The following is a 14,966-nucleotide window of genomic DNA, read 5'->3' as shown; positions in this document are numbered from 1 at the left end:
CGCACATGGTGCGCGACAGATCAGTAGTGGGAGTGGCCTGATGGAGGAAGGATATTTAAGTCCTCGAAATCAAAATTTTTGTAAACGTTTTGTGGCTTTTAGTATGTTCATGTCAGCCTTCAGGTTGTCTATAAGATCGTGTACTCCAAAAGATATCAGGAGGTCAGGAGTTCAATCCCCAGCACTGCCAAGCTACCACTGTTGGGCCCTTGGGCAAGGCCCTTAACCCTCGATTGCTTAGTTGTTGTATAAAATGATATAAATGTAAGTCACTCTGGATAAGGGTGTCTGCCAAATGCCATAAATGTAAATATAGGGATCAACAATTTTGATGACATCATTCTGCACTTCAGCATCTCATCAGATTTTCTGTCCAATCAAATGCTCTCTAGAACCTGAAGTGTCCCGCACCCAACATTATAAAAATCACCTCGCCGAAGTTGCCATTGTTGAACGAGAGAAATCATATCAGCAAGCCTGGGTCGTACGGTTCATTCAGTTTTCCAAATTTAAGTTGATTCAGAAGGAAATGGCTTGAATGACCACCTGCCTCCTGATTAGAACCGTCACCCTTTGTTTTTGGCTCGATTTGATACGGCCCGACTCCATGGGTAGAAGATTCTGTGAGGTCCTCTGGAACAGGTGAAGGAGGTGGAGAAAAATCCTCCACAAGTGAATCCAATGCATCGTTATTGCTCAGACTCACGTCCATGGTACCCTGTGAAGTACGGCTTAGCCTGGGTTTTGAGGTGAGCCAAACACTGTTGGCTATTTAAAAAGCAGGAGGCGCCACTCAATATGTCCAGCCCTGACTTCCTGTTGCAGTGGAAATTACATCAACACATTGAAGGAGCTGTTTGGAAGGAGCGGAGTTTCTGTTTTGAATAGATATCTTTGACTTGCCATGCAGACTGGGCAGCAGACTTTAGGACAGAATTATATTACTGCATGGACTTAAATAGAAGATGTGCATGTGCAGTGTAATACTCCAAGTTCGTCATTTAAAAGAATGAATTATGCAAAATGAATGCTTGGAGGGAGAGATGGAGACCTTGGGTGAAGGAGGTGCATGGAAAACAAACACAAATCTGAGTGTAATATTGCATCAAATGATCAAATGTGACATGAAAAACAAAATACCCCTTTTTCTTGTGCTTTGCTTCTTTTATTCATTCTCCATGCTACAGTGAAACAACTTTATGTTTGGACTATGTCCCTGCTGAAAAAAACAAACAAACAATAGAAACAATCACAAAAATTCTAATGTTTCCACTACAAATACCATTACAAACCATCAGCTAACCATTAAAACCATACACATTACCATTATTGGTCAATAATGGTATCCACTAGACATAATATACCACCGAAGGCAACAAATGACCAGTAGAGACCCACAGGGACCATTACAGTTTCCATTAAAAACCAATACAATTCCCATTATAACCATTAAAACACAGTGCAATCTATATTAAGGTTTCTATTGTTGTTTTTCGGCATGGTAACACTGCCCCCTAGTGTACACCTTCAGGCACGACACGCGCACATGCCCGCACATAGACAGCAGCTGCTATGCGTGAACACACCTAACTGACTCTCACACTCCACTACAGCGCGTCTGAACCGGTTAAAGAGCATGCGCAAACATTTTCTTGCCTTATATTGGCAATTTAATAAGTCCAGCTTACAGTCTTTCCAGGGCGTTTCCTTTGTATGGCTTTATGAGCGAGTGTTTGAGCAGTTAGCGCACTTTCGCTCCCGCTCGCGGACACACTCGGTGTCTCTCGCGCACTTTCGGACACACTCGGTCTCTCTCGCGCACTTTCGGACACACTCGGCCTCTCTCGCGCAGATAGTCGGTCTGTCTCGCGCACGTTCCCCTGTCTTTCTCTCATTCATTTTCAGTTGAATTTGGGGAAACCACTTGAAGCATGCGTTGTGTTGAATTATTCCAAGTGCTTTTGTTTGATTTGTTCATTTCAAACAGCTGAAAATCTGTACATTTTGCCAATAAACCTGATTTGCAATGGGGGGGTTGAATCATTTTGATTGCAACTGTATAAACAATCTTTCCCTCACCAGCTTCTCTCTTCACTAGCTCTTGAAGTTAATAAGGCAAAGAAAATGCAGCTTGCCATGTCACCAGAAACAAGAAAGTGTAAACTCTTCTATCCTAAAGACTTTCATACAACAGAAAACTTGGAAAAATGTAACAGTTAAAGCTTTACCTTTGACTCTTACAAAACACTGACACTGGAAACTCCTTCCAAAAATGCTTAAAAAAAGCATGTCACAGAAAACTTCACCATATCTATAGTTAAACATGTTTTTTTTTTTAAAAATCTGTTTGCGTCGATCATCGTTTATACAAGTCACCGTGTACATACACACTATAGAAACAGTAATGTATGAGAACAAGTACATTAATATAAGCCTTGCAGCTGTCATTGCTACTGTTATTGAAAATTACTCAGTAGAATACAACTTTACTGTGAGACAATCCATATTTAGCAAAGCAACATTAAAAATGATATGCACTTTCCCTGTAGAGCTCCTTCACCAAAGTTATGTCATGTTAAAGAGTCTTATCTTAATGAAATAATAGGATTTATGTCAAAGAAACTAATTTATTAAGATTTCATATGAAATTATTTGATATGAATTTACTCTAGAATATTGCAATATTCTTGTTTACACTGATTTTATTTATGCAACATTTTTAATCGTAACCACAGTATATCTATTTACAATATTAAAGTGCACCTATTATGGTTTTTCAGATATTACCTATTACCACGTAGTGTGTTATAGAGCTGTTTGTGAATGTAAAATGCTGGCTCCCAAAACAAGGAACAGCTGAACAGCTGAAATGACTCGTTAGTGATTCCAGAGTTACTTCCTGTACTAACCTACGTAGGTTTGTAACAAAACAAAGCAAAAAAAACGCCTCTGGTCTTAATTTTTTCCGCTGGAGCTGAAACTTGTTATGGCAGTGGGCATTTCCTTTTTGAAACACGCTGACAGCGGTAGACCAATCACAACAGACTGGGACATCTGACCAATCAGAGCAGAGTATGCTCTCTGGAAGCGTTTGGAATGAATCCTTTAGAACGGATCATTTAACGAGTCGTTTATGATACTGGGGAAAAGGTGATGCTGCAGTTTAAATTATGAGCACATTAAGTGTTTTTTGACCTCGGATGCGTGTAACTATATTGTATGAGACCTCTAAAACAAAATTAAGCACGTTTCAAAACCATAATAGGTGAGCTTTAGGATTTTTAAATGGTTTATTACAAACCTGGCAACACGACCATGCTCCCTTGTTTATAGCGCTCCTGCTGGAGTAGCGCACAGAAAACCGACCAATCGGATTCGAGCTTTTATCGCCTGTCAACCAATGGGATCAACGCTGGGGAATCAATTCCTGCAATCATGTGCGGTTGAGTCACCGGCGCTGAAACGGAACTGTTTTACCAGCGGAGTGGAGAACTCGAACAAATGGCAGTTTATTTTAATTACAGAGTTGAAATAGTTTAATGATCTACATGATTATCATTTAGTAACATATTTTAGAGCTAAAAAAGATGAAAAAGGTGAAAAAACGCCACCCGCTGAATGGGAGCAGAACAACACCTGGCAGACATGAAGGTGAGCAGGATGGGTGGGTTTAACATGATTTATAATATTCTAATATTGAATATTAGAATAAAGTTCAGTGATGAATTCAGTCTAATCATGGAAGTTATGTAACTAGGGAGGAGGTCTTGACGTGTCCAGCTACGTGGACACACACACACACACACACACACACACACACACACACACACACACACAGGGGGGAGGGGGGAGAGAGAGAGAGATCTCTCTCCAAATCTTTTGACCATAAACAGACACCATTACAATGATCATACTTGGAGATTATAATTTGCACGGTGTTTAAATATCAATGATCCCCTGTGAAAGATTTGGCTGTGTGCCACGGTGCCAAAACTTTCAAGACCTGTTGCATTTTATACCATGAAGACATAGAAATATGGATTTGAACCACTGACGCCCAAAAATAATTGTCCAGGAGAACATGACGTAATGAATAATACACTTGGGGGTAGTGCTGTTAAAAGAAAATGATTAATAACTGGGTGGTGTGAGAAAATTGTGTGTGTGTGTGTGTGTGTGTGTGGTGTGAGTTACTGTTACCACCTGGATGTTGTTTATTTTCCCATAACCGCATGGATCAGAGTGTATAATTCCTCTTATACCACTGAAACTTTCCAGTGATTGCGATTATATCCGTTTATAGTTACATTTGATGTGGAACGCCTGTGAAACAAGGATATCCTGTTATCACTTCCGTTATAGCAGCTATAAACAGTCGTTCCTTCACCAGCGTCGTGTTTCTCTCTCTCTCTCTCTCTCTCGAAGTTAATAAGACCAAAAAAAAAAAAAAAGAATTAAAAACACAGCTTGTCATGTTATCAAGAAATTGCAAAACTGAAGACTTTCCAGCATCAGAAGGGTTAAAGTTACGGTTTTTATCCACGACCGGCACTGAAGACTCCTTCCATAAACAATAAATAAGAGTTTCCTCAACGAAACCGATACCTTTTTTAATTATTACATACATTTTAAATCCGTTTATCTGGTATGTCTGCCATGTGATATTATAGAAGCAATAACATATTACAACGACTGTGTTAATATACATAAACCTGTGATTTGCCTAGCAACCGGAACTACTTTCAGAGCGGCAGTTATAGGAAACTGTTCACCACCTTCTGACCAATCAGAGCTGAGGATTCAACAGTGCTAATCTATTTTTCACTATTTAAAAAAAAAAAAAAAAAAAAATCAATGTTGGGAAATTTCATTATTTGTGTTAGGTATGCACTGATATAGTAATGAGCTTCAGTATCAGGGCTGATATGAGATCGTATTTGATGTGTTTTGAATCAGTCCAGTGACATATTGAACGCTAGAATATACAGTGTGTGATATATAGTGCTGTGAGTTACTAATTCCCCAAATCTATGAAACTGCATTCCTAATGGGGTTCAGCTGGACTAGACACAACCAGACCTGATCACTGCAAACCCTGTTCAATCACATCAGCGCTTAAATAGAACTTTCTCAACAGCATGACGTTGGTTAAAAGCTCTTACCCAGTAACACATTATGGCAAAGTTGAAAGAAATCCCAGAGATGATGAGGAAGAAGGTGATTGAAATTAGGGATGTCACGATACCGAAAATCTAGGAGTCGGTACCGATACCACCAAAAGTACATGATACCCGATACCAAAGTCGATACCACGGTGTGGTTTGAAAATAAATTTTTTAAAAATTAAAAACTCTTCTGGAGGACATCCTTCTCTGGCTGATACTGGCAAAAGAGAGAGAGAGAGAGAGAGAGAGAGAGAGAGAGGGATATTTTAGTTATCAAACCCTGTCTAACAATGACTATTAAAACAGTGGAGGCTACAAGTGCTAAGCTGCACTCCTAAACGCACACACACACACACACACACACACACACACACTTACACACCGTATACTCTGAATGCAAGCATTAGTTTAAATTCTCTGATATGGTGGCAGGCCAAAACGATTTATTAACACCATGAACATGTGAATAATTATTAGTGACATTAGGCTATATGTCGCCGACAGGACACGGGCTGAATGGAGATGCATGGTGGTCCATTCGGAAGTAGTTTATAACATTGCAATGCGTTAGCGTCGTTAACAAATAACAGGCTATCGCAAACATTACATGGAGCATAACGTTATCTGGTTTCACGCCAACAATACCAGCTGCCTCAAACAAACATAATATAGGGCCAGTCTTTCAGGTGCTTCGCCAAATTCCAGGTGTTTCCTCGCTTTGTTTGAAATGAACGATAGCATCGGCTGCACACCGTCTTCAGAGCATCAATTCTATGTTTGCCGTCATCCGCCTCGAATGCGAAGTATTTCCATATTTGAGTCTTACCACCTTTCCACTCAACGAGTCGGGGCGGAGCTAAACTTGTCACCATATTCTGTAGTAGTTCCCGTGTGCTTGTAGGCGTTCTTCTTCTTCTTCACCACTCGTGGACCGACTAAAACACTTGCGCGTATTTGCTGCCCCCTTCAGTTCCGGAAGAATTGCACTCTTCATTAGAAGCGGTACCAACGCTACTACAGAAAAACAAGTACCGTCACGTTTTAACAATGTTGGTACCGAATTATCGGTTCTCGGGACATCCCTACATAAGATATCTAATATATACATGTTTCCCAGAAGACAAAAATAATAATAATTTACACCAATTGCAAAAATGCACTTAATGCACATAATTCCTTATTGTCTAGTCAGTTTCATGACTACATGGCCACGATTTGGAAACAAGGCTCATGAGCCAAGCCACATTACACAAACATTACTTGTGCATAAGAAAAGTTCGAGCTCTGTCCAGTTCTATTAGATGTAACCTTTAGCCATTCGGTTCAGATTTCCTTTTTCCGTCGTCAGATCGCATGTCGTGGAAGAAGCAGAAGCTTGTAGACATCCAGCAGGCGCTGAACAGTGACCCCGTGGACATCGAGACCCTGCGGAGTGCAGCTGTCAGCGAGGGAGGCTTGTTGACGGACGACGTGCGAAGAAAAGTTTGGCCCAAGCTCCTCAGTGTCAACGTGTTTGACCTTCCTGCCAAACCTGGTGAGTGTGTATAACACACAAGAGCCCGAATGAGTGAACTGCAACACGTCAGACGCAAGGATCTGTTTCACTTTGTTCTGTATTCCTCACCTACTGTTTCTCATCATTTCCCTTTCTTTTAAACAGCTAAAAATATCAGAGAGAACCACAAAGACTACAACCAGGTGCTTCTCGACGTCAGACGCTCCATGCGACGATTCCCGAGAGGTAGCGTTTCTCTGCTTTTGATCAGACGATGTGATTCATCCCTTTTCTCATGATCGCGTTCGACGAAGTCTTCGAGTTGTCGTGTAACCGGGACGTCTAGAAACGTCTGAGACACTTGGGAATAGCAAGCGAAGGTCATTCTGAGGGCTGAAAAAGACAAAATACTCAAAAGCGACTTCCTGTCTATATGGAATTACATCATTAATGTAATAGTGAGAGCTTTCCCAGAACACGTAAGCTATGAAATATAATTAAAAGATTTAATAAATAGAATTAATATTAATTAGTCTAAGAAAAGGGGTGGCTTAGTGGTTAGCACGTTGGCCTCACACCTCCAGGGTCATGGGGTTCGATTCCCACCGTGACCCTGTGTGTGCGGAGTTTGCATGTTGTCCCCGTGCTGCGGGGGTTTCCTCCGGGTACTCCGGTTTCCTCCCCCAGTCCAAACACATGCATGGTAGGCTGATTGGCGTGTCTAAAGTGTCTGTAGTCTATGAATGGGTGTGTGAGTGTGTGTGTGATTGTGCCCTGCGATGGATTGGCACCCTGTCCAGGGTGTACCCCGCCTTGTACCCGATGCTCCCTGGGATAGACTCCAGGTTCCCCGTGACCCTGAAAAGGATTAAGCAGTAGAAGATGGATGGATGGATGGATGGTCTAAGAAAATCTACTATTAAATATGTTCATATTGAACCATTTTTCATTTTTATAAATATTGACATTAAATAAGTTAGGAGTGTGATTTTAGTGTGTGTGTGTGTCAGAAATGAAGAATCAAAAGGTATTTCCATATCATATGTGGTCATATGGGTCTCTCTCTTTTTTTTTTTTTTGGTAATATCACAAACTGAATTCATATGAAACTTTTCCAGAAGTTCTGACAGAGTAGATTTGAGGTTAAAAAGACTCAAAGAATAATTCTATGTATTAATCAATCAGCCATGCAAGAGGACCAAATAAAAATCTCATCATTTCATAGTTCTCTAGTCTTTTTCTCTCAGAATAATCATGTATCAGTCAGTACAACTACCAAATCTGGAATGTGAGACAGGTTGTAGCTCATCTGTCTCTCTCGTTCGGTGTCTCGGTGTGTCAGGGATGCGGGCTGATGAGAGGGAGGTGCTGCAGGAGCAGCTGATTGACATCATCCTGGACGTTCTGAGAAGAAACCCTCAGCTGCACTACTACCAAGGCTACCACGATATAGTGGTCACCTTCCTGCTGGTGGTAGGAGAGCGGATGGCCATCGCGATGGTCGAGAAGCTGTCCAATCATCACCTCAGGTTTGTGTCTTTTGCAGAGTAACAAGGTCAGTTTTGTCCCCAGTTTGCGCTTGCCAATTCTCACCAGCCAGGTCTCCTGTATCACGTGACTGGGGAGGGCGGGGCAAACACATGCTTCTTCCTGAGATACATGATTTAAAACTCCCGCTTATGTTGCGTCCCACTCCAAGGAAAGCGCAATCTGCCCTCTTCCGCACACACGAGCGTTACAGATGTCTGTGATTGGCTAGTGTCTCTATGATTGACAGGGGCGAGATGGTAATGCCGTCCCTCCCACTCAGAGATCACTGCCAGTTTTGCCCTGGGGGGGTTTTCATAATTGTTTTATTATTTATAAACTAATAAAAAAAAATTGCTATGATTTAGAATGTTTTCAAATTTGTCATGGAAAAAGTTCCTATAACAGGCACTTTTCTTGCACAATAAGTGCAAAAGCATCAAGTATTTTCTAAGTGTCAAGAATTTGTTAGCAGGTTTGGAAGTTTTCACTATAGATTATCCGTCTCTCTGCAGAGAGAAGTGTTGAGTGTTCACAGAAGAGAGCGTTAGTCAGATCAATCATTTGATCATGTGAGGAAAAACATACTGACAGAGTAGCACAGCAATGACTGAAGTGAACTGAGTGTGTGTGTGTGTGTGTGTGTGTATAAAACATAGAGTGTCTGGAGGATTAGTTTGTAGTTTATTTACATCGGTGGGGACACAGTCACATGCTGCTATACTACCTCCACTATTGACATTGGTAATGTAAATGACTGCAGGTTATTCTGCGGTGGCCATCTTGTGTACGCGTAGTTTACAGCAAGTGTAAATTAGTCTTAAAGGCTTAAAATATATCCTGCAGACAAAAGGTTTGGTTCGTTTTCAACATAAGTCGCATTTGGAATGTATTTGGAAGGGGAAAAACTATTAGAAACCTATGTATTTATTTCCTTATTAACAAAAAACAGCTATAGAAAGCGATGACCGTCCGTGTTTTTTAATTTGATTTTATTTCTCCGCAGCAAATCTTTATATATAAGGATTTATACGGTTAGATGCGGTTACTCAGCCACTGTAAACAGTTTCTGATGTTTTGACCCGTGAACATCAGCGTTAACACTTTGCTGTGGTGTCGTGTGTCTGTGCAGGGACTTTATGGACCCTACCATGGACAGTACCAAACACATCCTGAATTACCTGATGCCCATTCTGGAGCAGGTCGATCCCGAGCTACACGACTTCATGCGGAGGTATGACCGCTTCGGGGTGGATGGGGTTAAGTTGGTTTATTTTAAAGTGGCAGTTCACAAACTGGGGGCTGTGTTAAAATAAATAAATAAATAAATAAATAAATAAATAAATAAAAAATCTCTACTCGGAGTTTTTTTTTTTTTTTTTAAATCAGATTAAATTCACATCTCAGTGCTACAATAATAATAATAAAAAAAATCCAGAGCAACTTTGCAATCGTACAAAATACCACGTCCGCTTTGCTTTAAAACGATTAGAGATTAGATCTATAAACTGGGTTTCCAGTTCGTACATCATGCATATTTATATCTCTTGAGTCTTAATGAGGGTAAAGTTGTAGAGATGCACTTACTCCATAAGACGCAGTAGACAGCATGTTATTCTACCAAGACTGTTTGTAATGGTTTAGGAGCACTTTAAGTCAGGAGTAAAACACACTGCTATAGAAAAACGGATCAACGACAGGGTGGTGTGATCTCTTTCCAACTATGACGTCCATTATTTTCCTATTATTGTCTCATACCACTACAATTTTACTGACAATGTCAAATATTTATAATATGTATTTAAAAAAATAACACGTCCTTTTTTTTTTTCTTTTTTTTTCTCTCTCTTTCTATATTTAAAGTTGTGGTGCGTCCACGAAACAGGTTAGTTCCCTCACCATCCTCTTCTGTTTTCTCTCTCTTCGTAAAGAGAGTATGAGAGTGGTATATATTTAGACAGGCTTTTTATACAGGCAGCTTGCATGCGGAAACCTACACACAAGGAAAATCTTTCAAACCCATTAGTAGCCCATTAGTCTGAATTAAGCTAGAAAACAGATCAAAATCAAACCATTCGCCGTTTCGATGTTACCGGTGGAGATCGAGCGAGCGTTCGGGAGAGTTCACATGCGCGAGGCGTACGGGTTTAATACGGCCGCCGCTTATCTGTGCGAGATTGATGACTTCTGAAATACAGAACTGGTGTTTATCTCTTTCAGAAATCTCCACCTGACAGGAAATCTTTACCTCAAACTGCAGCGGAATAAACGCGTACTTTTTTTAAGACATTCAGAGTTCGCTGAAACGAGTACAAAGAGTGAAGGTCGGTTTGCAACGCCGTAGCATCCATTGTCTTGTCGATCGTTTTAGGAAGCGGGACACGATGTGAAAATATTCGACGAAGAAAGTTCATGGAAAGAAACTTGAATAAATAACCAGTTGACAGGCTTTCTTAGAACGATTTTTAAGTCAGAACTTTTTTTCATTTTTATTTTTTTGGGGTTAGGTTTGGCGAAGTTCCTGTCACATTTCATCATCTGTCAGTAAATCATGTCTTCTCGGAGTGGATCATCAACGTTCGACCAATCAGAAGGAGGCGATTCTACGAACATGTCTTTCAGACTGTATGTCAGTTCGAAAAGCTCCACTTCCTGTGCTAGTGTTCAAGGGCGTTTCCCCGTTTGTGCGGCGTTTGCATGTTCTCCTCGTGCTTTGGGGGTTTCCTCCGGGTACTCCGGTTTCCTCCTAGCCTGATTGGCGTCTCTAAATTATCCGTTGTGTGTGTGAAGGGGTGTGCGATTGTGCCCTGCGATGGGATAGCGCCCCATCCAGGGTCTCCCCCAACTTGTGCCCCGAGTCTTCGGGAAAGAGGAGTGCTTCCCGGTTTCTCAGTCTCATTGAATGTCCAGAAGTGGTGCGTCTCAAGGTCGAGGAGATATTGCCAACTTTCCGAGTAGGAATTCCAAGCTGAGGGGGTGTTTTTTTTTTTTTTTTTTTTTTTTTTTTTTTTTTTTTTTTCCTTCTTCTCCTCCTTAGTCGATCTAAAGGTTAGAAGTTCCAACTTGTTTTTCCCCCCATAGATTTTCCCCACCAATTCCCACCCACCAGTTAGGTTTTCTCTGTGTTATAATAGCTATGAAGCTATGAACTAGGGAGGATTATGGCTATCATGTGCTTCCTCCAAGACATCTGAAGCTAGCCAACCACAATCATTTTCAACTGCTGCTCCTGCTCCATCACAGGGCAGTGTAACACACTCTCAGGAAAGCGTTATGCGCCCCCTTCCGCATACATGAGCTTGGAGATGCCCATGATTGGCTAGTGTCACTGTGATCGATGAGGGAGAGAACGTATGCCATCCCTCCCACCCAGAGAGCACGACTAGTTTTGGTCTCCCAGCCATGGATGGCTGTGGCATCGCCACATCGTGATCTCCCGAACTCTTCGAAGATCCAACATACGACCTTTCGTTTACATTTGCAGCGTAAAAGTTACTTCAGGTAGGTTTTTATGAAAAATGCTTGGTTCAACTGGTCATTTTTTCAACGTCTGGATGGAAATAGAATGATATCGGAAAAGCCTCGTGCTTGAAAAACATTTCTCACTTCTGTACGTATGCAGCGTCAACATGTGCTGCTCGTTTCTTTAACATTTCTTTAAGCACGTTTGCTTTTTTTTTTTGCGCTTCATGTCATCTGCGCTTCTCAGATCCTTCCTCTGAGGAAACGGAGTAAGTGTGAGAAATGTAAACATAGACAGGAGGAAGCAAGAATAAGCTTTTTTTTATTTTTTATTTTTTTTACCAAATCTCACTGAAGAAGTGGCACTTTAAAGTGATTTATTGGTGACGTGGTGTCCTTACTGTATTAAAAAATTCCAAACAAAATCCTCTCATTATTTCTCTATATTTAAAGCAAGGCATATTTTTTGACTAGTCAGTGTGTGAAGTTTTTTAAATTTATTTATACCCGTTGTTTATTGAATTATTTATTGTTGCTTCTGTAAGTGAAATTCTTAAGAATTCTTATATATATATATATATATATATATATCATCATATATATGTCAGACTTCGATCTATTTCCGGGTCAGATGCAGGGTCAAGGAACCAATCAGGCGCTGGTTACAGTTTTGGGACACACCCTAAGAACTGAATTTCACCCAGTTTAGTGATGATAAGAAGAGTGCAATGTGTAATTCTCTCCATTAGGAGGCAGCAGAGCGCAACATTAGCTTCACACTCTGTAAACTTGTGCAATTCTGTGAGCTCTAGGACGCAAACTCTTTTTAAATTGCGCACTCATCCGAATCTTGACCGTGTAACGTTCGTTCGAGACCCTCTTTGCATGAGATGCAGTCGTGTGCAAAACTTTTGAAATAATAAACCCAGCAACACATTTATTTTTCGTTACTAATATTTCCTAATCATTTTTCATTACTTGACATTATAGCAAAAGACGAGAGTCGGCCTCAAAGCTGAAACGAAGTGAAAATGTCGGTTTGTTTCATCCGTGATGTTTTGTTTGCTTTTAAACCCTCGTGCTCTTAGCATTCGATTCCTCATGCATAAGAGATGCAGGCTGTGCTGTAGAATGTGTGCGTGAGAGGACTCGCGCTTGTTCCCAGCCCTGTATGTAAAGGGAAGTTGTTTTTAATGGCTTGTCATTTAAAATGGAGCAAATAAGAGACTGGGGATAAATATTGTATGTGTGTGTGTGTGTGTGTGTCCTGGGATTCCGTCGAGTGCACTGCAGCTCTTCAGGTTTAATGGTTGAGCTCGTTCAGGTGCTGTTGCTCAGGGCACTTTCCAAGCTAACAAGCTCAGTCTCAGTGTAGTCAAACTCTGGAAGTTTCAAAACTTTAGAGCACTTTGGTGTGTTTAAGTAGATTTTTCAGAACGTATATGTGGCATGTCCCGTTTTTTTTTTTTTCCTTTTCTTTTTCTGTTTACTTTCAGGACATGCAAGGAAAAGCCTTCATGCGCTGTCGGGCACTAAATATGCACCATATGGACAAAAAGGTGATCTTGGGATTATGTGGTGTTTTACTCTAGCAGAATGATGTGTGGGGATTATAAGCAAGGAATGATACACGAGAGAGCATGCTGTTGTTGGAAAAATTGTTTACGTGGCAAAAAAAGACGTATTATTCCTCTTGTACTATAGCAATTAATATCATAGAATTCTTCTATCATGGATTTCTAACATTCGCACCTCGCCCCATTTTTATTATTTTATGATGTTATTATTATTTTTTATTATTATTTGAGCCGGTTCTCAGCATCGTCTGCATTCAAACTCATGATCCCCTGGTGATGCTTTTCTGCCACTCAGGAGCCCAATCCATCCATCCTTCAATCCTTCCATCTTTCCTTCCTTCCATCCTCCCTTCTTCCCTTCTTACTTCCTTCCTTCCCTTCCCTCCTTTGCACCACGTATCCTTCTTTCCTTGCGTTTGCGCCACTTATCCTTCTTTCCTTTCCTTTGCACCGCTTATCCTACACAGGGTCACGGGGAGCCCGTTGCCTATCCCAGGGAACTCGGGGAACACCTTGGACGGACTGCCAACCCATCACAGGGCACCATCATACACTCTCACACACTACGGACAATTTGGACAGCCTACAACGCATGTCTTCGGGCCGGGGGAGGAAACCGGAGTGCCCGGAGGAAACCCCTGAACATGGCGAGAAGGTGGAGTCAGGAATCAGACCCCCAACCCTGGAGGTGCGAGGCAAACATGCCAACCCCTAAGCCACTGTGCCCCCTTGCATTGTCCATCTTCTCCACATTTTATGTTATCGAAGTCTGTAAAATATCCTCTTGTTTCTGTCGCCCTCGGTCATAAAGACAAAAGACTTCCTTGTCTTCAGGGTTTAACTTCTGAATTTTACAAAGAGCTGACACTGGAGACTCCTTCCAGCGGCTTGTAACGATTCATTTGGCCGAAAGAACTCCACAGCGATAAACTTGTCAGATTTAGCCTCTTTTTGTGCTCATGGTCGTCATCCACTTCTCGTTTTAACATGGCGAGTGCGTTATTGCTGCACAACAGGAAGCAGGCTGTGTGGAAAGTCCTGCTCGCTAACTGCAGAGTCGGAGAGGAGACGCAGCAGCCGCAGGCCGGAAGCGCCGAAGCGTGATTAAGGAGGAGAGCACGCGTGACCGAGACGCCCGGGTCCGCTGTTACGTCATCCATGTAGAGAGCAATGTGCAGAACCATTTTCTTGCACATTGACAATGTTTACATGGCTCCATAGCCACGGGCAGTGCAGCTCAACTAGTGTCACCCTGACAAAACGGCGAAATGTGCTCCCACACACACACACACACACACACACACACACACACACACACACACACAGCAGCTTTATACATTCACTAGATGCACCATAGCAGACCAGATTTCTTGGGTTTGAGATCTAGATATTTTTTCATGCCATTCTGTCTAAACTCCAGACACTGTTGTCCTGAGAGAGAGAGAGAGAGAGAGAGAGAGATAAATAGATAAATAGATAAATAAATAAGTAAGTAAGCTTATATTCATGAAACATTAATTTAGTCATATATAGTTTTTGCTGGGTAGCTGTGTGTGTGTGTGTGTGTGTGTGAGAGAGTGATCAAGATTTCTTCCTTCGTGTGTGTGTTACAGAGCTGAGGTCGGCACCATCTTCGCCCTCAGTTGGCTGATCACATGGTACGGTCATGTCCTCTCGGAGTTCCGGCACGTTCTGCGACTCTACGATTTCTTCCTGGCCTCCCATCCGCTCATGGCCATT

General features: G+C 41.6%; 1 protein-coding gene across 1 annotated transcript in view; it reads left to right on the top strand.

Moving 5' to 3' along the window:
* The first annotated feature begins 3,414 nt into the window (after nt 1-3,414).
* zgc:63863 (TBC domain-containing protein) overlaps nt 3,415-14,966 on the top strand; it is a 30,481-nt gene continuing 18,929 nt past the window's right edge. The window contains exons 1-6 of the mRNA XM_017453970.3: nt 3,415-3,651; nt 6,514-6,699; nt 6,826-6,906; nt 8,003-8,189; nt 9,320-9,421; nt 14,840-14,966. The exon at nt 14,840-14,966 is cut by the window's right edge and continues 15 nt beyond it. Coding sequence (XP_017309459.1) covers nt 3,588-3,651; nt 6,514-6,699; nt 6,826-6,906; nt 8,003-8,189; nt 9,320-9,421; nt 14,840-14,966 — 747 coding nt within the window. The 5' untranslated portion in view covers nt 3,415-3,587. The remainder of the gene's footprint in view (nt 3,652-6,513; nt 6,700-6,825; nt 6,907-8,002; nt 8,190-9,319; nt 9,422-14,839) is intronic.

Source organism: Ictalurus punctatus, chromosome 24, assembly GCF_001660625.3.
Source record: "Ictalurus punctatus breed USDA103 chromosome 24, Coco_2.0, whole genome shotgun sequence".
NCBI classification, from domain to species: Eukaryota; Metazoa; Chordata; class Actinopteri; order Siluriformes; family Ictaluridae; genus Ictalurus; species Ictalurus punctatus.
The sequence above is the reverse complement of the archived record's forward strand: the minus strand, read 5'-3'. Positions and strand labels throughout refer to the sequence as shown.